This window comes from Trachurus trachurus (assembly GCF_905171665.1).
Source record: "Trachurus trachurus genome assembly, chromosome: 5".
NCBI lineage: Eukaryota > Metazoa > Chordata > Actinopteri > Carangiformes > Carangidae > Trachurus > Trachurus trachurus.
Window position 1 is genome coordinate 27561280 of NC_139896.1, and position 26665 is coordinate 27587944.

General features: G+C 41.8%; 1 protein-coding gene across 1 annotated transcript; it reads left to right on the forward strand.

Moving 5' to 3' along the window:
* Positions 1 to 14: 14 nt before the first annotated feature.
* On the forward strand, positions 15 to 25732 carry grm2b (glutamate receptor, metabotropic 2b; the record flags this gene model as incomplete). Its single annotated transcript, XM_083972042.1, has 5 exons — positions 15 to 515; positions 17538 to 18375; positions 18866 to 19929; positions 24121 to 24349; positions 25659 to 25732. 5 exons carry the CDS (start codon positions 15 to 17, stop codon positions 25730 to 25732), a joined length of 2706 nt encoding a protein of 901 aa, XP_083828168.1.
* Between the last annotated feature and the right edge of the window lie 933 nt (positions 25733 to 26665).

A 26665-nucleotide genomic window follows, 5' to 3' on the forward strand; every position in this document is an offset into this window, starting at 1 on the left:
TACCTGATCCTGCCATGCTGAGCGTAATGCTCTGCCCCGGGTCTTTGGCCTATTATTGGCCTCTCCACATGGTCCTGCTGGAGCTCTTGATACCGGGGGTCCTACCCAGCATGTCCAGATTGCCCCCCCCGGCCAAACGCGAGATCATCATGGATGGGGATTTGGTGATTGGAGGCCTGTTCCCCGTGCACCACAAAGGCGACGGGACGGAGGACTGCGGGAAGATCAACGAGGAGAGGGGGATCCAGAGACTGGAGGCCATGCTGCTGGCGCTCGATGAGATCAACTCCAGCGATCGCATCCTTCCCGGGCTCCAGCTGGGGGCCCACATCCTGGACACGTGCTCGAAGGACACCTACGCTCTGGAGCAGTCTCTGGACTTCGTCAGGGCCTCCCTCACCAAGGTGCAAGATCCAGGCTTCATCTGCCCGGACGGATCCAGACCCGTCCAAAACGAGGTCCCGCTGGCCATCTCTGGGGTCATCGGAGGGTCGTACAGTGACGTCTCCATCCAGGTAAGTGACATGTACACTGTTTACAATGCTACATTTACAATGAAGGAAAATTAGATATTAAAGGGATACTTCACCCAAAATCGATTATAAATATTAAATAAATTCACCAATTTTCTACTATTTTGAATCGTCCATAACACACACTATGAAACATCCAAATACCTCCATACTGGTCGTCCGTACTGATGACCCAAGTGTGTGTTTTGGACAATTCAAAATTGAGCACTATCCGCCATATGAAAATCTGTTGCCAGCCGGATCCCCCTGCAACTCCAAAAGCGTTTTGGTGACTCCAAAAGTTCTCCAAACCCTTCCTTGGCATGACGCTGAGTAGAAAATTGGAGAATTTATTTAATATATTTATTATCGATTTTGGGTGAAGTATCCCTTTAACCCAGTATCTCTAGGAATTGACCTATGGCTAAGCCCCGCCCCCTCCACTCACATGGACATTTTACGGATGGATCATTGATGATTTTTGTGAACATAAAATTCAGAAGTCATTGTGAAGTCACCAAAATGATCAAGATTAGGCATTGGATGGATATATTAATCATTTTATTGTAAAGAATGTCAACAAAATGTTTCAATTACCAAATTGAAACCAAAATTTAAAGCTCCTACTGCAGACATGATAAACCGCATCTCATTTGTCTGTCATTTCAATCAACACCCCTGCCCAGTTGGTGGCAAGTGCACATATATTCCGTGTTAGACATGGTTGGAAGCTTAGAAACTACACATTCAGAATCTGTAAATATCTCAAAATGCCCCTTGGGAGACTTGTTCCTGGCTGGGCACATTTATTAGCTATTGTCTAGTCTTGATGTACAGAATGACCTTGTTGGCTTTATATGGCAAAATCTCACAGCAGCGGAGTGTCCTGCTGAAAGCCCAAATGACACTGTGGCTGAGAGACAGCTGCTGAGAACCAGCTAGCATGTTGCTCCTGGAGGAATAAACTGACACCGGGCCACCACACCAAGTGTTGCTCTATCCAGAGATGTTTACGGGTGGGCTAGACGCAGCGTATTTTTTATACCTTTTAGGATTCATAAAAAGTTTTCTCTTAAAGCAGAAGTAAGCGGAATATTTGTGTTAATATAAGTCTTAAATAGTCATATCTTCCGACGGGAATCACATAGAGTGTTTGGTCTGAAACACGGGTCTGTCAGTCACTCTGCTCTGCTGTAAGCCGAGGAGAAAACTTTCCTTGTATCCTACAACCTTTATCCAATGAGGAGAGAGAACGGCATAAAGGGGCAGTCCTCTCTGTGTGTGCAGCCAAGGGATGCGTGCGAATGTGGTGACGTAGGGACGAGGGCGGGGACTGCTAACTCCATCCGCTGACAGAAAGTTAGCCAAAACGACCGGATCGCTTACTTCTGCTTTAACTTTTGCTTCTCAACCTAGCGTTAGCTGGAGCTAACACCAGAGTCACACACACACCCCGATTCGGTGTCATCAATAATAAATATCTGAAATGTCGGTGAGTGTAGATGTTGGATGACGTTGTTTTGCCAAACTAACAAAGGACTAGCTACTGTAGTCCTCATGGCAGGCAGGCTGAGCTTCAGTAACATCATTGTGCTGGCTCCCATTGGTCCAGCCTGTTAGGATACCTTGTGTCTGAGAAGCATTTACCCTATGCACACTGTTTGATCATTTTTTAAACTTCAAATCTTTAAAAAAAAAGCTCATAAAACTGAACGAAACTGACTTCCTCTAATGCGTTTCAGTGGACGTGCAGGCAGAGACTGTCCGGGTTTATGGGAATGGGTACCGTGTATGCACTATGATTGGCTCATTATGTTTGAGGGCGGGGCTTAGCCATAGGTCAATTACGTTCTCATTGGATGATGAGGCGATTTAGTGAGGTAAAAAGCAAAGGGTGAGGTAAAAAGTAATGTGTGGAGCTGTTGTTCTAGTTGTACTGTTATAGGCCTATGAGAAGTGTTTCTATTATTTTGTCCACCCCTGATATAATATTACCAAGTCACATCTCTATAATGTGATGCAGTTCAATAGCACCAAACAACCGTGAAGTTTTATTACGTCTCTATAAAACAGTTTCAACCAAATTGAACACTGTTCCATTCTAGTTGTAGCCAATAAACTGGCAGCTATTATTCCCAAACCCTGACAGAGTTTCTTGTCACCTAACCATGACCACAACTTTCTTTAACGTTAACAATACCATATTGCAATTCGCATAAATTGTGTAAATTAAAACAGACGTACAGGTGCAGATTTAAATGGTGTTTCAGCTCAGTACTGTGCAGTATCTTCACATGTTTCTGTTCAATTCAAACCCGTCAAGTCAAATCCTTATGTTGTATGTTTATATAGTGCCTTAAGGTAAACTGTGAAATGGTTTAATTCATATTCAGTATGCATTCTGTTAGTAGGGGATGGATAAACTTGCATTACCTATACACACTCCTCCTCCTTTCCACAAATACAGAAAACAACCATGAATGCCTTGCGTCTCTGTTTTACTGAGCCTGAGGACACAGCCTTCAGTGGAGGGGATTTTGCTTTAGTTGTAAGAGCATGAATCCACCTGGGATGATTCTGTTTGAAGCATCAACATTCACAGAGGCATCCGTCACTTTGTCAGCGACTTCATTTCCGCCTTGCAAAGAAAACTGACCTTTCACACACGTATGAAAGGTTGCCAGAGGCGATGCATCTGAGCATAATTAATTAATTCTGATTGGCATCACATGCCGTAATTATGATACTAAGGGTTTTAGTGAGATAAAATGTGGCTACACTTTCCACTAACTGCAGTTAACACATTTATTTATACACACACACATACACACACATACAAAAACGTAACCTTTTTATTTGTGACAGCCTGGAAAGGAAACAGTAAACTCTATGCATATAAAGCCAAGTGTGTAGCTGTAGGTCCTACTTAATGTTTGGTTCACTCATGTGGATGTACAATTAATTTGCTTAGGGAGCAGTTTACAGTCCAATGATACCAGATTTTCATCCCTCAGGACGACCTCTGGTCTGTTTGGTTGACTATTGGTGAAACTAATGAGCTTATTCATGTATTTAAACAGAAAAGATGTCAGAATTATGCTGATTTAGTAGTTCTTTGAAGAACACATGGTATCTCTAATGTGCCTGATATGGCTTAATAGCTAATAATGCAAAGAATCCAAAGTGTTTTTTTCCCCCCAATATCAAACATCTAGCCTACTTGTTTTGAGCTCTGATGAAACCACTTATTTTCCCTGTCCTGTAATATCATCGATCCTGCCTTGTAATTAATTTTCCTCCACTTGTGACATCACACTGAGGGGTCCTCGTTAAGTTTGGCTCGTTCAAATGATAAAAAATTTAATCTCATTAAAAAGTTTGTGAAACAGCAAGGATCAGCGGGGTCGTGCTTTAACAGAGTTTAAACACCTTTGAAAACAAAGTCCACCCCCAGGTATCACATTAAAGAAACACATCCCTGTATAGAAGCTTATTGAAAAGAAGTAACCTTTGAGAAAACATGTCCTGCCTGCAACAGTTACACAATACACATACAGTGTGACTAATGCTGGCGATTTTACACATGATATAAACTAAGCACTCCATGAATATTTAATGTTATACCTGGAAAAAACTGTCGATGGTTGAATCACTAGTCATGAATATGGAGCAGTGTTTATGCATTCTAATCAGTCTGCACGCCACCGTATGAAGATGCAAGCCATGTGCAAAGCAGCTGCAAATGTTCAGTTGAGAAAAACATTTCAAAGAAGTCCACATTGGTACAGTACACACTAACACCAGTAAGATATAATGCTGATGATCTTGATTGCAGCCTTGTTAGGAAACTGTTGTTTACTTCCAGCAGCTACTGAGGCACATTATCATTCATATGGAGTCTTGTCAGTGTCCACTTGATGAAAACAAGTCCAACGTTAACTCCATCTGAGCTCTGTTTTTGGTCTCTACCCGCTCCTCGGGGAAATATCTGGCTCTTCAGCAGCTAAATGTTCCACGCCAGCTCCTCTCCAACTGTGTCTGCCCGATGTTACATGCTGAGCAAATCAAATGCCTCCTGTGCATCAAAACAGTAAACTACACTGAAACTCACTACACAGCTCCGAGTGAGGATTCTCTGAAGGTTCGATAAACTGAGTGAGTTTTCCAGGTTAGCTTCATTGTGATTATTCAAATATTCAGTATAGCCACTTTAGGCTTGTGGTGTGCTCCAGCTTTTCACATTCCCCTCAAATAATCCTATAGCCTTATTGTATTATTGAGGTGGTTCAACAATGTAGGAAACATTTTTATACACAGTGTTGCCCATGAAGTTGGAATAAGATACAGTGGGGTAAATAAGTATTTGATCCCCTGCTGATCTTTTAAGTTTGCTCCCCCACAAAGAAATGGGCGGTCTATAGTTTTTATTGTAAATTCATTTTAACAGAGAGAGACAGAATATATATGTTTAAAGAAATCCAGAGTTAATAAATGTGACAAATTATTTTCCATTTGATGAAGTGAAATGAGGACAAAAATCAATACTCAACTATAGAAAAAGTACGGAAGCATATTGCACTCACTTGAAAGTAATTTGACATTTTTTTTCAGTTTTTCTGAGTAATATATATATTTTTTTTGGCTGAGTAATTTACTTTTCCGTTTTTTAGAGGTTTTTTTTCCAGTTTTTTTTCTTCAGTTTTTTTTTTCCTGAATTAACAAGATAACCCTGCCTGCCTGCCTCACTCAGAAAATATCAGAGCAATCTGGTAGCATTTCAGAATAAAAGCCCTATAAATATGTATATATTTAAATGGTATTCCCCGTATATTCAGAATGAACTTCCCGTTATTACTGAACAATTCCACTTCAGACCGATAATACCCCACCCCAGGGTGCATTTCAGAGGTCATCATAGGTGGAGCATGATGGACCAGACAACCAGTTTCTCAGGGTCAGCATTGTTTTGTATTAACAGTTTCCCTTTAATATTAATCCAAATTTACATTAAGCCAGCCTCCATGGATGTTTTATATGAAGTCTTACATCCATGGTGGAGGCTGGCTTGGCTGTAGTGGTTAAAATTACAGAAAAACAGAAATCAATTACAGAAAAAGAAATTAATAATCTGAAATACGGAACAATACTCTGAGAAAAAGAGTGAATTTCAAGTGAATGCAATGCACTTCTGTAACAGAGGCTCTTAACTTAAGATAAAAGAAGGTCAAAAATATTTGCAGATTCACACATTTGATCTAATTGGTTAAACCCATGCATAAAACCAAAGAAAACAAGCTGAGGTGGTATGGGGTATTACCATGCCTTGACTGCCTAATGTAAATATCCCCTGACAGTAGCCTCATATATTAATGTCAGACATGAGTGTGTTGACCTTTTCAAACAACCTTTGAATCCTTTTAAGTGGTGTTTTTAGTCCACACATGCAGCATCAAAGCCTCTGGACATTGTGCCATAACCTTGATGAGGAGTGAGCTGGTCGGCTCTCGCTCCCCCGCTGTGTTTGTCACTTTCATGGCTCTCCCTTTGGAAGCATGAAAATTAGATTGGTATCGTTCATAACTCCACATCCCTCCACACAGTGTAGTATGTAATGGGACGCACATCTTCTTTGAATAAGTCGACTGCTGACGCCTCTCGCCCCTCGCCCTGTGCTAATTTTCTGTTAAAACAACACCAGAGTACAAGCCAGGCCTGAATAATTTAGCTCTCTCTAGGAGTGATGAATGCTTCATGTCAGTGCGTTGCTGCTGAAAGGAGAGTCACTCACACTGGGCTGAGGATGTCCACCTTTCCACGTTGGAGTCATTTTGAATCTGTTAAACAGCGGGGGGGGGGGGGGGGGGGGGCTTCTTCACCTAAAAAGAGGCAGATGATATTGAGTGTCTTCTCTCGCGGCGTTGATGATGATTTGACAAAAGAACAGCGTGTTTTCAAGAGGCATGAAAAGGACTGCCTGTGCATCTCCCCGAGTGAATGAGTCTTCAGTGACCACACACTCGCACGGATTCAAAAGAAACTCGGAGCTTTTGAGTTTTTTTATGCAAATTTGAATACATACCTCTACTGTCACCGTGCCCAACCGTCTCTTTGTTATACCACATTCAGTCACTATAATGAATCGAGCCGTGAGAGCGGCGAGGAGCCCGTGGTGGGATGTTTTTTTGAAGGATTGCTGGTTTAAACAGCCTTTTTTTTCATCCCAGAGAAGAGCTTTGTGTAATAAATAAAAAAAGAGGAGAAGTGCCAGCGATGGTCCTGGGGAAGTTTTTGAGAGGAGCTGCTTTTTCCCATCTGTGGGGTGCATCTCCATTGGCTGGCAAGGACGCATCCACCTGCGTGTGGAGAGGCGGCTGATGGCTGCTTGTGACAGGGGCCAAGGACGAGATGTGGGAAAGATGGTGAGAGAGCCGGAGCCAGTTTCTCCTCAGCATCAAAGGGGGTTCTTTAGTAATTAGCCCGGCAACATTCAGGAGGCTTTCATCATCGCCTTGCTCGTCCTGATATATGTTTTTCCTCCTTTTTCTGTCTGGTTGCTGTTAATGTTTTTTGAAAATACTCTTAATTGCCATCTGGGATGTTACCTATAGACTTGACCGTGTGTGATGATGATGACTCACTTCCTCACAGTCTCTTCACTGTGAATACAAGACAACATTATACATAAATTATTGTCAAAATGAATGAAAACACACTTTTCTGGGAAAATAACATTAATAAAAGATCTGTATCTTCAAATCCTCAAGTTCCTGAGCTTTCACAACTGCAAAAATAATAAGCTGGAATTTGCTTAGAGGCATAATCACAACTTCAATATAGATTTTTTTCTCTTCATAAATCTCTAAAACTAAACAAGAAGATGCACAAGAGGAAAAATCAATTGGTTTTTTGTGTCGATAGAAACTATGAAATCCTGGTTCAGTCTCTCTTCTTCTATAAAATAAACATAAAATGTGGCACTTTATAAACTTCTTCTCCCCTCATGACAGCTACTGAGACTGTGGCATGGTAAAAATTTAATAAACTAAAAATTGAACTCCAAAAACCACCCACTACAATCCTTCAAGACTATTAGACAAACTCTGTCTAACCGCTGCTGCAGCTGCTGGGAAGGTCCTCAGTAATTAGAGGTTATAAGTTCATATCGGCCCTGCCACGCTGTATATTGATGTTTAATATATTTTTGGTTTGCGGTGGTTTATTGTGTTGATACGTCGCGCGGAGGAACTAGCGAGGGCTTTGTCTTTATTGTGTTTCCATCTTCACAGAGTGCATCGGGTGGGAAAGAAAAAAAAAATCCTGCTTTGGTGTTATCTTCAAAAGGGTCTTGTTTATCATGTGATATTATGGTTGAACCCCCCCCAACCCCTTTTCTTCCCCTCCTCTTCCAGAAACTGTTATTTTCCAAGCTTGAAATTTTAGCACGTTTGGTGAACACATCTCGTCTCCTTAATTAGCACCATGCGAATGTCATTCAGAGTGATGGGAAACACAGTATTGGCTGGGAGGTTGGTTTGGAGTCAGGACCCCACGTGGTCGATAATAATACAAGCTTATCGATTTTCACATGCACACCCCACTCTCCATATTGTCCGTCCGTCTGCATCTTCACAGGAATAAATTACTCAATCTTTTACTCAGGACCTGTGGCTGTTATCCAGAGCGCCGTGGTTGGGAGAATCGCTCTCCGGTCTCAATAACAGTTGAACCTGTTGGAGTTATCAAGCTTATTTCAAAACTGCCGCAGGCTAGAAGTAATATTTAAAAGGCGTTAAACACAGCGGATGATAAAGAGCAGCATTTTTCTCAGATGTGTCCCTGAACTCTATGTGAAGGTTTCTCTGGTAAGCAGCTTTGTTCTGCTGGGCAGGTTCAATAACAAGAACTGCACCCCCCCCCCCTAAAAATAATGCACGTAAGCACACGTATCGACACATATTTATTTCTCCTTCTGCTTCCAGAGCTCTCCACGTGCTAATGATTAGTTTTTATCACACGAGCTCTGACCCCCCGCCCCCCCCTCACCTCCACCACCCGATATATCAGCATGCAGTATATGGTCTTATGTGGGAAACATGTTGGTTTACGTGTGCACCTGCTGTTCTTAGAGTCTTAGCATTTGAGTCTTTGTTCTGTGTGAGTTTTTTATGTTTGTGTGTCAGTGTGTGCAGGTGCAGGCAGTTCTCATGAAGCACACTGGGTTTGCTTTTTTTTTTAAAAAGGGAAAAAATAAGGATGTATTAATATCTTGTCGTGCCTACAGTAGTGTTACCTCCACTAATGAGATCACATCAAAATCTGCTAAAAAAGAAAGAAAATAAAAACCACTGTAAGGTTTCCCTTATTCTTAAATCAATATGCAGTATTGTGGATTGCCCAACCTGTCTCCCAGAATATACAAAACAGTTGTTGCCAATTATGCAGTGTTATTTTTAATGAAGGAGGTGAAGTAGAGAGGTGCATGGTGGGAACGGCAGGCGTGGGTTCACATCCCAAGTCCCATCTGCTGTTAGGTGTAGACGACAAAAGCTCTTTGGCAAAGGTAAGATTGTTTGTCTTTTTTAGTAGAAAACCTCTAATCGTGTTCTTTCCCTCTCCTGGCCGCCAGTGCCTAAACATGAGCATTAAAATTCAAATAACACTGCACTCACTATACTGTTGCACAAAATCTGACATTTTTGTGGAAAATACATGATTATTGGACATTTTACTGATGAGGTTTGTTAACATTTTATCATCATGCTGCGAGATAACACAGTCCAATCAACATTCTACCATTGTTGATGTTATTTCTAGGGGACAGGGTTGACTGTTAAATGAATGGCATTAACATGTTTCTCTATTTTCATTAAAAAAAACATGCCCTTGTTAGCAGCCTGTTGGTGGTGGACAGTATAATACATGGCCATTGATCTGATTTTCCCTCACTGGCAGTGGGCGCAAACAAGAAAATATTAAGATGAACCTGGAGCTGAGAGATCAGGTGGGAGAAAGTATGCAAAGTAGCGAATGTGCCAGAGATGTACAGCAGTGCGAAATTTGCTGTTCTCCAATTTCATCCAATTTGGATGAACAAGCCTTGGATGGAGGAGAGGCTCTGCAATCATACTGAAGAACACAGGGCTCATTCTCCGTGCCTGAGCTCAAATTATGTCAGAGAGGACAAAGTGGATCCAAGTGGATGAGCACGGAAAAATGCACCTTTAGTTTAGGGCGTGTTTGTTTGTGATATTGCAGGATCAGTCAAATCACTCCGGCAAGCTGCCTCTCTCCACTGCAGCCTGATTTAGCCTGGGTGCTGCTTGCACCTGATGAATGTTGGGATCAAAGCTTAGACTGTTGCATACATTAGAAATGAAACCATCTAAAACTGTCATTGCCTTTGACTGTACATCACACAAATAATCAATCACATTCAAATGATTGGATCCAGCCTGCTATGATGGAACTATAATGCACAGATTGTAACATTTTGGTAACACTTCACTCGATGGATGGGTGCACAGCACATTCATTAGACCTTTCATAAGGTGTTCGTAATGCATTCACGACGGCTTCATAAGGCATGACTCATCATTTATATGTTGGGTTACATTGCTATGGAATAACAAACTGGGATTGTTTTTCAAAATAAAAATCCCCTAATTGCACTTCGAAATCTGGGAACAAAATATAATTCAGCATTCTATTGCAACAGTTCATGAAGGCCTCATAAGACAGACACAAAATGCATAGTGTGTTACCCAGATGTTTCATCAAAGTCCCTTTATTGCACCTGGAATAAGGCCTACTGGAATAAAATGCCAACTCATACAAAGACTTTGTTAAAGTCATGTATGCAGAATTTAAGCATTGTTTGCTTTTATTTGTTCCTGTCGCCCAAAGTTGCCCAGACACTGAACCATTCCAGCGAGAGCATCATTTGTAATTCAGTTATGAACCCTTCTGTTTAGTAAAGTGACATGCAGAGTAACATTCATAAACCATCCATGAAAGATTTACAAATAACTCCTAGCCCTTATGAAGCCTTCACTGACTGTATTGTACTGTGTGTGTTCTTGTATTATCAGGTGCATTAGGGGACTTTTATTTTGAAAAAAAGTTCATTATTCCATAGAAATGCAACCCGCTGTATGAGTTGTGCCTCATGAAACCGCCGAGAATACATACATACACCTTATAAAAGGTTTTATGAATGTGCTATGCGCCCACCCGCCAAGTAAAGTGTAAAGTGTAAATTTGAATACTACTTCAAATGGAATGTTGCAGGTTTTTGTGTGTGTTTAGCTTTATCAGCATGTTTATTATTTCTCTCCTTGCTGTATTTTTTGCTCAGGAATAATTTCTCGTCTGCACAAATTGAACCTAACACGAGCCTGGCACAGATCATTTGGTCGCCTCATTCGAGATCTGTGGAATTAGATATTTTGAGAGCACTACAATGAAAAAGAAACATTATGTTCAGTCACAGAGAGATAATGTCACATGTTGAAAGTGACATCTCTCTTTTACAGTTTAAATATATTATATTTAACCCATCAGTCCTGTGCACTCCTATGTATTATTCACTGCACGTGTTTCTAGACCTTTGGTGAGTGGCCAGGCTGGTGCATTGTACATCCTGAAGTTTCACTCTGCATGTCATGTACTGTATCTACTGTAGGGCTCAGCTTGACAGGCACCTTGGGGAAACAGAAAGGGACTTTCCACGTTGAAAGAAATCATGACAGACACATGAGTAAGAGGCTGCCTGTGTTCCAGCTGTCTTATGTTTTCCCTCCATATTTCTGCTCTTCTAAATGAACACCGGTCTGAAATCCCGTAATACTGTTGCCATGGCTCACGGCACCAACTGCCAGCTATGCAGTAGAGTCTTAAGACCAAGATCTTTAAAGAATAACTGCCAACCCTTGTGTATATTGATTACAATTTGTTGCTATGGACTAACCACATGCTGGCTTGTTCCAGCCCCCTGGCAACAATTATAAAGTTTGTTAAGAGTTTGTTCTGTCTAGAAATCAATTCTTGAGAGTGTGGCCCACCTCGAACCCTGTAACAAAACAGTTATACACTTATATACTGGTACAGTGACAGGCCTTAATATGAGAAGGAGAAAAAAAAGGGTTACCGTTAAAGATCATTCTATATGAAGTCATTTTCAAACATTATTTGTACTCAATTGTACTGTTTCTATTTTTCTCCCCAAATCTTCAGCCCACAAGTTGGGAACCACTGATTTAGATTTTTCATTTATTTGCACTTTATTATTATTTGCATATAAAAAAAATGCCATATGGTCATATATGGTAATGTGCAGTAATATTCGTCCCTGTATGGGGCGCCATATGGCTCAGTGGGTTGAGCAGGTGCCCATATGCAGAGGCTACACTCCTTGCTGCAGTGGCTCCGGTTCGAATCCTGAATCCAGTGGCCCTTTGCTGCATGTAATTCCCCCCCTCTCTATAGTGTCCAGTGTCAAAAGCTCAAAAAAATATACTCATTATAAATATAAAATGAGTATAAATATAAAATGAGTCCCTGTATAAAATATAATGCATTCACATATTACTGCACTGTACCATGTCCTATAGCAGACTTTTTGAGTGGTGCCTCATTTGTTTGCTGTTACGGCCCTTTTCTTCACAAAGGATTATGGGTATGTACTGTATATAGGTGTAAGGGTATTGGTTCGTCTTAACATACAGTAGTGTCAGCAAGGCGCCTGTAGTGCTACAGCGGTGGGACTTAGCCTAATTAATACATTTGGAGTGTTTGGAGCCTGATGCGCTGAGAGCTAATTCACAGCATGACACTCCAGAGCCTGTGCTGTGAGTGTTCATCTGACTTGTTGATGGAAAGAGTGAGAGGGAAAATACAGCGCAAGGACGAACAGACGGTCACTGTCACACACTCCAGTGCCGTCCTGAAAGGTGCACTGTCAAGCTTCTCCAGGAATCTATCGATGAGGACCAACTGGCTGTAAAGCCTGCAAGAGGAAACTACCTTCTCACCATGCAAGTGTGACTGACTGACTGTCAGTGGCATACGTTACCCTGCCACATACGAAACCCTGCATATTCAGCAGCAGACCACATAAATCAAGCAGCGGCTTTCATCAGGCTTGCCCGTACATTTTCAGCAGAAATCACATCTCTCAGTGGGTAATGTGATGAGACCTCTGCCCTATATTCTACTAGAGACAGTGGAGAGGACTACTGCTGGGTGCTGTGCACTTGTCTAAATACATCATATTTACTCCATTCATCCCCTCAAGAGCTTGTACTGTGCCTGCATTTTCTACTCATGTCTTTAGGGTGTTTTAACTAAAGGAGGTTAAGCACACTGGCACTCGCAGATGAAGGCTAATGTTAGTAATTTCTGATGAAAAACGTAATGTGTATTGCCTTTTCAATGCCAAGTCGTCTTTACTGCTTGTGTCAGTCCAGTAATGCATGTTTACAATTGTATTGCTTTATATTAAGATGCTCCATCGCATGGAGGATTGATGCTGTAGGTACACACCAGTAGACATGCAACCACATTATAAGGTGTGACTGGCATGGATATTTCAACATTTTTGGCAAATTGCCATGATCTCTATAGTCTTAGCAGTAGGTTCATTACCTTTAATTGTCAGTGCAAGCTGTTTTTAGATCGGCGGGGCAGAGACGTGAGCTCTGCACGGCGCGTGGTATTTCTGCCTTTCCCTCATCAAACTAAATACACAATCCAACAATTCCAAAACACTCTCGTGGACAAGTTGTGACCTGCACGTTCGCCACACTAAATGATAATGGAACATTATGAGACGGAGTTGTTTTCAAGGCAAATGCGAAGCGGGAACTACATTTCCAGACACGGCCCCTTGGCAGAGTGACTTCAAAAGCGCAAATAGTTCGGAGTATTTGCTTTATGTGTCGTAATGTTATATGTTATTATTTATAGCTAGTGAATGTGCAGGTCACAACTTCACGATAGTGTTTTGGAGTTGTTCGATTGTGTATTTGATGAGTTGATGAGGGAAAGGTGGAAGTACCGTGCGCCTCCGCTGTGTTAGCTGAGCAGCTCACGTCTCTGCCCCGCCGATCGAAAAACAGCTTGCACCAACAATTAAAGGTAATGAACCTACTCCTATGACTATAGGGATTATGGCAATAGGCGAATTTGCCAAAAAGTTGAAATATCCCTTTAATGGTCAGACAAAAAATGACCCTCCCTCTGGATATACTCACATCATCTCCTCTGATGTCTTCCCTCTTTTCTGGGTTGAAGCAGTAGTAAAAGTGACTGTTCAACATGATCAGGTTCAGTCAAGTACAGAGAAAGACACTGAAACACAGTGACACAGAAACCTCACCAATCATCGATTTGGTCATATAATCACAGCACATCACAAACATACCAGCACACAGGTATAAATTCTATATATACATCAATCAGGCACAACAATAGGACCACTGACAGGTGAAGTGAGTAACACTTCATCATGGCACCTGTTAGTAGGTGGGATATATCAGGCAGCATGTGAACATGTCCTCAGAGTTGATGTGTTAGAAGCAGGAACAATCTTCAGTGTAAAGATCTGATCCAGTTCTCCAAGGACGACTGGGTCTCTCTCTTGTGGCTGTTCCCGGTCTGCAGTGGTCAGGAACTATCTCGTCCGAGGAAGGAAGAGTGGTGAAGCGGCCACAGGCTCATTGATACACGTAGGGAGAAAAGGCTGGCCCGTGCTCCCATCCAACAGACCAGCTACTGTTGCTCAGACTGCTGAACAAGTTAATGCTGCTTCTGATAGAAAGCTGTCACAACACACAGTGCAGCAGTTTGTTGTGTATTTGGCAGCAAAAGGGACCAACACAATATTAGGAAGGTGGTCACAATGTTAGGCCTGATCGGTAGGTCTAATGGCATGGGCCCTATATGCTACATAAACTTTTCCGTCCGTAAGAATATATTTTCAATACTGCAGTGCATTGATAGCAAAACATAATAATCAAAAACCACTAAAATCCACCACCGCCAAAACTGACAAGTAGTAGATAGATATAGTATAAGCTATAGATTTTAGTCTGAATCTAAATGGTGGACTGATCGAACAACTGACTGACTGAACTGCAGACATTTTTCTTTTCCACACTTACAGGCCATTTTTTCTAGTTATTTATTGAGGGGGCATTTTTTTGTGTAGACCTTTATTTAGATAGGTCAGAGAAGGTCAGGTTGAGAGAGAGAGAGAGAGAGAAGATGACATACGGCAAAGGGCCACAGGTTGGATCCAAACACATACGGTAGCTGCTGCCATTAGGACTAAGCCCTCTATCAGGTGAGCCACCGGGTCGCCTCTAACAACCAACATTTCCATCCCTGGAGTCAAGCTGCTGGCGATGGGCTAAAAAAAGATTTGGGGTCTTGACCACATGCTAAAAATTAGTATGCTAGTGCTTATACAGAACGTGTACTGTATATGTATAAATTACAACAAGACAGAAAGCACTGATTGCTGTTTAGGGTCTCGTGGGTTGGAGTGAGTGAGTTGTTAGACAGAACGGTTGAAGAAGAGTTGAATGTTGCTACTACATCCATGGGGAGGCCATTGTTTGGGAAGCCTCCAGGCATACCATGATGCCTGAGGGAGGAGATAGTCATCTTGAAGCTCATGGGTATTTACTAATCACCCCACTGTCTCATGGGATGATCCTGCAGAATGACAAGTTTTCACCAGCTCCCTGTCAGAGTTGGCTCTGTAATGACGTGTGGGGAAAATAATTGCTATGATTTCATGATACGACTCCAACAGAATTATTGCAACAGGGTTGTGTCTGACCTGGATGCTCTGCTTGGGGTTTTCAGTTAAAAAATTATTACCCGCCCCCGTTCAGCTCAGTATCACCAGTTATCACCTCCGCAAAGAAATCAATATATTTGTCTAGATATAGGTGCAATTGAAACTTCTGGCAGAATCTGTCAGGAGACTTAAATGACTTGACGGAACTGCTTTGACAGCATAACGCACTGATGGAAGTCTTATCTCTGTGTCATTGTTGCTGTTGTTATCTGCCACTGCTATCTGAGGGGATTTGTGGCACTGGCTGCTGATATGAATCCGCAATAGAGTAAAGAGGTTGAAGATAGAGGAACATTGAATCGTAGCTGTTTTCTTCTGCCGGTCTCTGCACATCAAGCACATCAGACAGGAGCCCTGAGCTCGAATGGCACCACTTCACCTATGACCAGATGGATATCTGTAAGTTAAAAGGCCAAACAACAAACAAGCAAGTTTTAAAATATTTCTTTTTTTTTTAATGTCAACTTTATAGATCTTTATCACAATTATAGCACCTCCTCAGATGATGACCTTCATTACAAGGGAAGATGTGACCTTATTGGGCTGAAAACTGTCCAGCTGTAGGTGCCCTTTAAACCAGTCATGTTATGACTGAGCACTTTTTATGCAACTAAATCACTGAGAGCAAGAATCCTCAACATCCAGCTCTAGCATTTAATTACTACAATTGACAGTAGCTTGTATGTATTAACTAACCTAGTATCAACTGCTTAAAAAAAAGTTAGCAGTCCCCGCCCTCATCCCTACGTCACCACATTCACGCGCATCCCTTGGCTGCACACACAGAGAGGACCGCCCCTTTATGCCGTTCTCTCTCCTCATTGGATAAAGGTTGTAGGATACAAGGAAAGTTTTCTCAGAGCAGAGCAGAGTGACTGACAGACCCGTGTTTCGGGTGATTGCTGTCGGAAGATATAACTATTTAAGACTTAGATTAACACAAACATTCCGCTTACTTCTGCTTTAAGTGTTGGGGTGGTGAAGAACAAACTGCAAAGAAAATAAAATGAAAACTTAATTTCATTCAAATTGTACATGTCTACATGCCTTAGTGGACAACAGGACTACTGTATATTGTTCTCAAACATGCAATATTTTGATGTTTATTAAAAGACTAGAATTATCCAGTAAAATACAGTAACATAAAAAAAATAATGTCGATTTTTTACTATTACTTTTGTGATTTCATCATTAGATATTTATCCTGGGTTGGTATTTCATAGAGCATTCAGACTTTTTAGACACAAAGAAACAGGCTGCATCTTATGCTCCTATAGTATGCTTGATACCATAATGACTTGTTGTCCATCCATTAAGATTTTTCATTGATTCATCATTATTTAGAGTCAGGAATTAAATCATGGGCTCTATGTAAGGGAAAATATTTCTATGGGAAATCATTTTACGCTCGTTAAAAACCTCAAACCCCTATGTTTTGGTTTTGACCCAAGTACAGATGTCCACCACAGTACTTATAATAAACAATCAAAATATAGGATTCAAAAATTGTCATGCTCACTTACTTTTCCCATAAAATGTGCTTGTTGAGATGTCGACCATTTTAATAAGAGGAGTTTGAAAGGTCACACCCCTACACACAAGATATCATTGTAAAGGGCTAGTTGTCCTCTTTAAGGAACATGATGGTTTACATTAGCACTTTTCTATTGAAACCCAAAGCACATACAAAAAAACATTATTCATTCATACCACATTCACTGGTGGTAACTGGTAAGCTACAACTGCAGCCACAGCTGCCCTGGGGCAGACTGGCGGAAGCGTGGCTGCCAATGTGCGCCAAACGACCCGCTCTACCTCCTGAGCCACTGCCGCATGCTGTGCACTACACTGTAAAAAATGTATTGCTGGATCTCAGGAGTTAAAATACATGTGGAAACTCATGGTGTCTAATCCTATAATGGTTTCCCAGGGCAATTGTCTGAGTGGTAGTACTAATGCTTTCCATGTTTTCATTTTGATACCAGTTAGGAAAACCTTATGTTTGTTATTTCTCACCATGATTCCATTCACTGCCTATTTTGAAATGAGACCCAATAAAGGGAAATTATATATCAGGGTATTAATATCTAAGAATACTGTATATGATCAAGTATTTTGAAGTATGAAATTAAATCTCTTAACATTTCCTATTTGTTCTCCAGGTCGCCAACCTGCTGCGACTGTTCCAGATCCCTCAGATCAGCTATGCCTCCACCAGTGCGAAGCTCAGCGATAAAACCCGCTACGACTACTTTGCCCGCACCGTGCCCCCCGACTTCTACCAGGCCAAGGCCATGGCTGAGATCCTGCGCTACTACAACTGGACCTATGTGTCCACGGTGGCATCGGAGGGCGACTACGGCGAGACCGGCATCGACGCCTTCCAGCAGGAGGCCCGGACCCGCCAAATCTGCATCGCCACCTCGGCCAAGGTGAGTCGCTCGATGAACCGCCAAGGCTACGACAACGTCATCCGCTCCCTGCAGCAGAAGTCCAACGCCAGGGTGGTCATCCTGTTCACGCGCAGCGAGGACGCCCGTGAGCTGCTGGTCTCGGCCGCTCGCATGAACGTCTCCTTCATCTGGGTGGCCAGCGACGGGTGGGGAGCGCAGGAGAGCGTGGTGAGGAGCAGCGAGACCGCGGCAGACGGTGCTTTCACCATCGAGCTGGCCTCCTACACGATCAGAGAGTTTGAAGACTACTTCACCAAGCTGAACCCGTACACCAACACAAGGAACCCGTGGTTCAAGGAGTTTTGGGAGCACCGGTTTAGTTGCAGCCTCCAAGAGCACGGCTGCAGCGAACACAACCTGCGAGATGGAACGTTTGAGCAGGAGTCCAAGATCATGTTCGTGGTGAACGCCGTCTATGCCATGGCCTACGCTCTGCACAACATGAGACAAGCCGTGTGCTCCAACACATCCAAGGTCTGCGATGCCATGAAACCAGGTAACGGCAAACGGTTCTACAAGGAGTTCATCCTGAAGACCAAGTTTGAAGGTAGGAACACCAACCAAAAGGAAACAGAAGTTCTTACGTTATACTATTCTGAAATGTGAATTATTTTTAAATGGCTCTGAATGGGCTTGAAATAATTGAGAATGTTTGAATGTGAAGCAGGTTGCAAATAGGCATTGCACTGGATTTAGACTTCAAATCCATTTCCTCTGCATTCCACATTGAAACAAGCTTTATAATTATTCAATTAGCAAAAATGATCCATGAATTAGCATGGAGAAATCAGTGGGAGGGGAAGCTATCTAGGACATACTATTCTGAGAATCAATGAAATGCCTGGAAACAGCATTTTCAATTTATTTGAGCCAGATTGATGTATTTCATAATCATTAATAAAAAAGGACTACTACCCCAAAGATGTCTGGTAGCATATGACACCAAATAACGTAACTCGTTCTGATAATGATGTAACTTTTATACTCATTAATAATGTAAGACATATAAATATCGCTGTATTTGTGCTTCTCACCAGCTCCATTCAGACCTGCAGAGACAGAAAACATGGTGCGCTTCAACCCAGTTGGGGACAGCATCAGCCGTTACAACATCTTCCACTACCACAAAGAGGAGGGTAAGTTCGTCTACAGGAAGGTGGGCTACTGGGACCAGAACCTGACCCTGAACAACAGCATGGTGTCCTGGCGGGGCCTCGTGCCGCCCACCTCCCAGTGCAGCGACCCCTGCAGGAAGAACGAAATAAAGAGCATGCAACCCGGAGACGTGTGCTGCTGGATCTGTATCCCCTGTCAGCCCTACCAGTACCTGCAGGACGAGTTCACCTGTGCTGACTGCAGCTTCGGCCTGTGGCCCCTGGCTAACCTGACCGGCTGCTACGATCTGCCCGAAGAGTACATCCGGTGGGAGGACGCCTGGGCCATCGGGCCTGTTACCATCTCCTGCCTGGGTATACTGTGCACTCTGTCGGTAGTGGGCCTGTTCTTCAAGCACAATGAGACACCTGTGGTTAAAGCAAGCGGACGTGAACTCTCCTACATCCTCTTGCTGGGGGTGCTGATGTGCTACAGTATGACCTTCATCTACATCGCCAAACCCTCCACCGCCGTTTGCACTCTACGTCGGCTGGGCCTGGGCACCTCGTTTGCCGTGTGTTACTCCGCCCTGCTCACCAAGACCAACCGCATCGCCCGGATCTTCAGCGGGGTGAAGGACGGAGCCCAGCGGCCGCGCTTCATCAGCCCGGCCTCCCAGGTGGCCATCTGCAGCGCCCTCATCTCCTGCCAGCTGCTGGTGGCCCTCACCTGGCTGCTGGTGGAGGTGCCGGGCGTTCGGAAGGAGGTGAGCCTGGAGAGGCGAGACGTGGTGACCCTCAAATGCAACAGCAGGGACTCCAGCATGCTCATGTCACTCGCCTACAACTGCCTCCTCATCATCCTGTGCACTGTCTACGCTTTCAAGACACGGAAGTGCCCCGAGAACTTCAATGAGGCCAAGTTCATTGGGTTCACCATGTACACGACCTGCATCATCTGGCTCGCTTTCCAGCCCATCTTCTACGTCACTGCCAGTGACTACAGGGTAACTACATCTCCGGAATTGTTTTTATGAAGTATTTCTGATATACACTACCAGTCAAAAGTTTGGACACACCTTCTCAATCAATGGTTTGTCTTTATTTTTTATCACTGTATACATTGTAGATTCATACTGGAGACATCAAAACTATGAAGGAACATGCACTGTATGGAGTTATGTTGTAAACACAAAAGTTTTAATTGAAACCAAAGTGTTATCTGTCACCTGACCTAAACCCAACTGAGATGCTGAAGGCAAACTAATGAAGCTCATGAAGCTGATGACAGAAGGTCGAGAGTGTGCAAAGCTGGCATCAAAGCAAAAATATGGATACTTCAAATAATCTAAAACATACAGTACTCTGCTTTGCTTAACTTTTTTTTTTTTTTTACTACATAATTGCAAATGTGTTCTTTCATAGTTTTGATGTCTTCAGTTTGAATCTACAATGTAGAAAGTAATAAAGTAAAGTAAAGTATGCCTTTATTTATCCAGCAGTTACAGCAGCAAACAAATACATTCACTCATGCCATGCACACTGTGGTGGACTGCTAAAAAAAAATGAAATAATGAAAATAAAGAAAAAGCACTGTGTCCAAACTTTTGACTGGTACTTTATTTCTAGAAACTTCTCAAACCCCCGTGGTGCAGAAATGTAAACAATGTCTATAAATGAATATCCCCTGTGTGTTTGCTGTGTGTAAGGAAGAAAGTGTTGCTTTCACATTCCATTTGATCACCGCCCAGACTCATGACAGACAAGAGCTTTCTCTTCATCTGACTTCGAGAATCTTTCAAGACAAGAACAAAGATCCAGGAGACAGATGAAACCTGAATGTACGGATGGAAATAATTCATGACCTTCAAACTGATTATATGAATCTCAGCATTACTCAATGTTTAAAGAACTAAAAACCAAGGTAATGCTGAAAACCACACAGTAGCATGACCTGTGGGAAGAAAAATAATTTTAGGCAAGGACACAGTGCTGACTGGCTTACGGCCTAGCTGCTTCCCTAATAGTCAGAGGAAACATTACATGTCGGCTGCAGCGTTGACACACGGTGATAAAGTTTTACACCCGTTAGCCGTTACACAAATGGCTAAAGGCTAAATGCAACCTGCATAAAATACGTAAATGCAACAATGAATGAATGGGATGAATATGCATAACTATTAGTGGATTGTTTGTAATGCTGCAGCAGAGCAAAAAATAAAAAAATGACATTTTATTTAACTCAAATAGAAATTATACCGCTGCAAGGGCAATTCATTGCACCATGCAGTGTAAAGTAAGACAAATAAGGCAAAACACTGGGCATGAAGTTGACAGACCATGTAAGTTTTGAGCACTGGTGCCGTAGGTGAATTCAAGGCTACTGCTTCAGTATTTAGCCCGGGTTATACAACAAGGCCTGTATTGTGCAAACAGAGGGAGGGGGGGTCTAGGATCACACAAGCTTTGGATCATCATGAGGTACCTCAGGCTTAGCACGTCTGTAGTGATCAGATCTTTTACCTTCCCTGACCCCCAGTGGGAGTTACGAGACCTGCTGAACCCTGTAGAACACGGAAGGCTCCAACACCGGAGAGGCAGCACAGAGACTAATTGAAAGACAAGAGGTTTGGCACCGCAACAGAAACCTCACCGCTTTGGTTCTGTGTGACACCAGTAATAATGGCTGTGGGTTCCGTCGCCACATTTCAAATTTCAGTTGGATGGCAGAGAAATATTCTAATGAGAGACAAGCCCTATTCGCCCAGAGACTCATCATGAACTCCAAGTTTCACAGATGGATGCAGATATATTCAGAAAAATCTTCACTTTATTTTATTTAAAAGCCAATATGGAGCGCCTGGGGGACGGCTTATTTTTGGAGGCCAACACAGAATTTGGCATCATCCTGGTTTTTCTTGACAAAAGACATGTGGGATTTTTTTTTCATAGGCAACCACAGAAAATAAACTCTGCAACAACACCAAAAAAAAAAAAAAAAGTTTATGATGCTTTACACATTAAATGCAGCATAATAACCTCCACAATTGAACACGATTTCGGCACCACTTTTACTTTACTTTTCAACTTGTAGTTTGATATGGCTCAAAAAATCTACAGACTTCTGAACAAGGGAACTGGAAGTGCTAAGCTGCTAACTAATTTGCAGGTTTTAGGGCTCAAGCCTGCAGCACTCGATTATCATTATAGAAATAAATCCTCTCCTGCAATATGCACGCTATACACCGTTTAATAGTACAGCCATACTTTAACTGTTAAATGGACTTTTTAAAGATTACCTGAGGAAAATTAAAATTCTGAATTATGAAAGGCCATGCAAATATCTGCTGAAAAACTCAATTTAATAATAAAGCCAGTAATATAAATGCAGTAAAAGTCTTTTAAATGGGGAACTAAATAAAGCTTTAACTAAAGCGAGGACGGTAACCTCATTCTCTTTGCTTCGGGTTTTTAAGTAGGAACACAGTTGGGTTCAGTCGGTGCCACAGCATGTCCTTTTGGTGCTTGATAATTATTTGTGTCAAAAGCTGTTAAATGGAAATAGCTGCTAGAAAGACACTGTTATGGCCGAACAAGATAAGGGGCTGCAGACAAAAGGCAATTGAAGTTATATTACCTGCAGTCCTGGTTTCTTTTTCTTTCTTTTTTTTTTTGCAGCTAAAATGTGTGAGGACTGTCGTTGTGGGGTGTGCTTAGCAGGGATTTCACTTCATGCTGCGATTAAGCACATAGAAGTTCCTGGGCTGCGGGGGTAACCGGTAGGGAGGGACGAGATGGTGCTCAGGAAGATGACCCCAGCAGTCAGCTCACATTAGCAGCTGAAATATGACTAACAAGAGGCTGACTTTCCAGGACAACCAGCTGTGCTTTTCCCCACGTCCTTCTTCTTCTTGTCTCATATTCATGCACAGAAAAACACACAATTAGAATTGCTAACATACATAATTGAAAACTTCACACGCGCATACATAATTAAAAATGGAAATGTGCCTAATAATGTGAGACAAATTTTTTTGGGGGGGTGACTGCAGTATTATGCACCAGGAGCATTTTTGTCATTGAGAATAAAATAATTACAGTTGTACAGTTAAAGGGGGGGTACTAGGTGTTTGGGGTAGGGTTAAGGTTGGGTCAAGGTTAGATGAGCCCAGTTCTCTAAGGAGCATTTTATTGTCTTTGGTTTCTTTGGTTCAGTCTTGTTGCTCTTGTCATTTTGAAAATAATCTCCAAATGAATGTAAATTTTGCTCCATATATGAAGCTTATGCAAGTAATCCTCTGCTCATTTTAATAAATACATTCCAAAGGTTTAAATAACACATCAGGGCCGTGTTTATGCTGCCTTCAACCTAAATTGTAATCATCATATGTCAAACAAAACATCAATTTTTGTCCAAATTCTTATTAATGTTTACTCGAGAAGCCAAATCAAAGCTGTTGTCAAGGTGTATCCTGAGACCAGAACAAGACAACATCCATTATTACTTCAGTCATCCTCTTGTGGGCTTGAAAATAACCTGTCACTCCCAAGCTGATCCAGCTGAGGTGGGAGGATGATGAGGGAATGTTTTTTTCAGGATGCTGACACACACTGATCTGAATAGGTACATATGATGTATGGTACATAATATACAACAGGGCTGCAAATGATTTATTGTTTGTCAAGAAATGTGAATTTTCTTATTACAGTAGCCCAAAGGGGCATCTTGAGGAATCTTTCATTTTGTTCAGTCAATAGCCCCAAACTCAAATATGTTGTGTTTACTCTCACATGAAAAAAGAAAAAGAAAACAAATCTCACAATAGTGAAGTTGTAATCAGTGTCTGTTTGACATTATGGCAGAACAATTAGGATTATACTTAACAAGTTGCTGATTAATTGTCCCTTTATTTGACCAATAACTCAACCCATTCATTCTCTCAGCTCTAGTTCTTCTCTATTTGTAGAGAAAACAAAATTTGTCAGAACAGGCAGCAAAGAAAAATAGATTCATCAAAATTCACCAGACGTGGAACTGGTTTGATCAAACACTAGAGAGGTAACAGGTGTGTGTGTGTGTGTGTGTGTTTGTGAGGGGAGAGGGGAGCTACGGGCCTTTGAACAAACTTCATTAGTCCTTTGTAGACAAAAAGGAACAGACGTCTAAGTGCAGACTAATGTGCTCGTCTCCCTGACAGGTGCAGACCACCACCATGTGCATCTCCGTCAGTCTGAGTGGTTCGGTGGTCCTCGGCTGCCTCTTCGCGCCCAAGGTCCACATCATCCTGTTCCAGCCGCAGAAGAATGTGGCCACGCTCAGAGTGACGGCCAACCGCTTCAGTGCCACGGTGTCTGCCTCTGCCTCTGCATCCGCCTCCGCCTCCGCCTCCGCCTCTGCTTCTGCTCCCAGCTCCAGCTACTCTAAAGGTATAGCTTCAAACACCAGTAAACGTTACCCACTGGAAATTTAATCCTTAATTCTGGTTGTATTACAGCAATGCATTCTCTTTTTTATATGTGCCTGTTTAATTAATCAAGAGCATGAGCAAAGAAACCTGAGAATAGAAACTGGACGATATCTGCTGCCTGCTTGTTTCTCTGATTTTACATCAGCCATGGTTAAGCAATTAAAAATCCAGTCATTATGTTTATTTTCAGACTGGATAAGAGCCGGGCTTATCTAAAGCTTATTATTAAACGGACCAATAATACACAGCATCTTCATTCATAAACACAGATGCAAAGTTTACATAGGCTCAGTGTGCCATTGTAAGATGCTGTGTGCTTGAACTGAGCATTTAAAGGCTTATCTGCGTTTATTTACCTGTTACCTCTTCTCTTCCACTTGATATTTCTATCCTCTTGGTGTAAAGACTGAGAGGTAGCAGCAAAACCACAACGTGTGTGTGTGTGTGTGTGTTGTGTCTGTGTGTATATAAGTATATACAGCTCTGGGAAAAATTAAGAGACCTCTTCAAAATGATCAGATTCTCTGGTTTTACCATTTATAGGTATGTGTTTGAGTAAAATGAACACTTTTTTTTAATTCCATAAAATATCGACAACATTTCTCCCAAATCTGAAATAAAAATATTGTCATTTATTTGCAGAAAATGACAACTTGACAAAATACCCCAAAAGATGCAGTGTTTTCAGACCTTGAATAATGCAAAGAAAACAAGTTCATATTCATTCACAACATTCCTTTTTTTAAACTTAGTTCAGAAAATTAACATTGGTGGAAAAATCCCTTTTTTTTTATCACAGCAATGGTTTTCCTTGTTACAGTAAATATGCTTTGGTTCAGGTGTGCTTCTGTTGGAATTCTCTCTCTCTCTCTCTCTCTCTCTCTCTCTCTCTATATATATATATATATATATATATATATATATAGATAGATAGATAGATAGATAGATAGATAGATAGATAGATAGATAGATAGATAGATAGATAGATAGATAGAGGTCATAAAAAGTGTAAAGCTAATGCCATTGTGTCATAATAAATCAGCAGAGTTTCTGAAAGAATATTACAGAGTGAAAAGTCAGAGTAGAAGTTCATCTATAATGTACTTCAGTTTAGTATTTGAGTAGATTTATTCTCAACATGTTTGGGACCGTGAGCTTCACCCTACTCTGCTGACTCACTGCCTAGGCCTTTATGTCTGGTTCACAGTCCTGTCTCCAAACAGTGAAAAACAGTTCCCTTACTAACGCCGCTGGTCTTCTTCTCCCAGGATCAGCCTCTAACTACGTTCCAGCGGTTTGCAACGGCCGTGAAGTGGTGGACTCTACAACATCCTCTTTGTGAAAACAGGTTCCTCTCTCTAAGCACAAGAGACCATCTCCATCTCCCCCTCATCAAACAGGCCTGTGAATGACACAGACCCCCTCCCCACCCCCCACCATGCCATCCAACATGCTGCTGTGGAGAGATAAAACTGTCTGGGTTAGACCGCCTGACAAGTGGCTAGAGTAACTTTGACTGTGAAAGCTAAATGATATTCCTTCGGCGAGCAGTGTGTATCAAATGTAAAGCCTTTTTTTGTATAGATTTAATATGCTGTGATTTCTTTGGTTTACAGATAGATGTGATTACATGCACCGTGCCTTGTCCTAAAGAGTCTTGTTGTCAAATGGGTGGTTGTGAAGCAATAGTGTTACACTCAAACAAAAGGCTGTTCTTATCTTGTCCTTAGAGTGCTGTGAATCTATCCAAATGTTTTAGACAATGTTGAAAAAAAAAATGCTACGAAATGAATTTTAGCTATTTCTGTTCAACAAAATATGTGACTAACCATAGTGGATGTGATGAAACTAGGCAACTAGACAATATAAAGGACATGTGTTAATGTAGACTGGTGTAACAGTATGTGCTCGCTCTTGTAATTTATGTAAATAAAATGTTCTTTTTTAATATTAAAAGATGATCGTGAAGAACGTGTTTGGTTTCAACACCTCACATGCAATCATTGACACTGCTCCAACTAAATGCAGCTATTCAGAGACAGTGGTAACATGTGTTTTGCACACAGGGTTCGAGGTTTTCCTTTTCAAAACCAAATGAACTTACATTCAAATGTGTGTTGTCTTGGTGGAATCAGCTGATGGGACTTTTGTGTTAACTTTCTTTTTCCAACTGGTGCAGCATGATGTTTTTTTTTTAAATTCTGCTCTAATACCAAGACATGTATTTGGTGCTCTGATCTCTAAGTTATAACTACTGATGTAACTACTAGCCGAG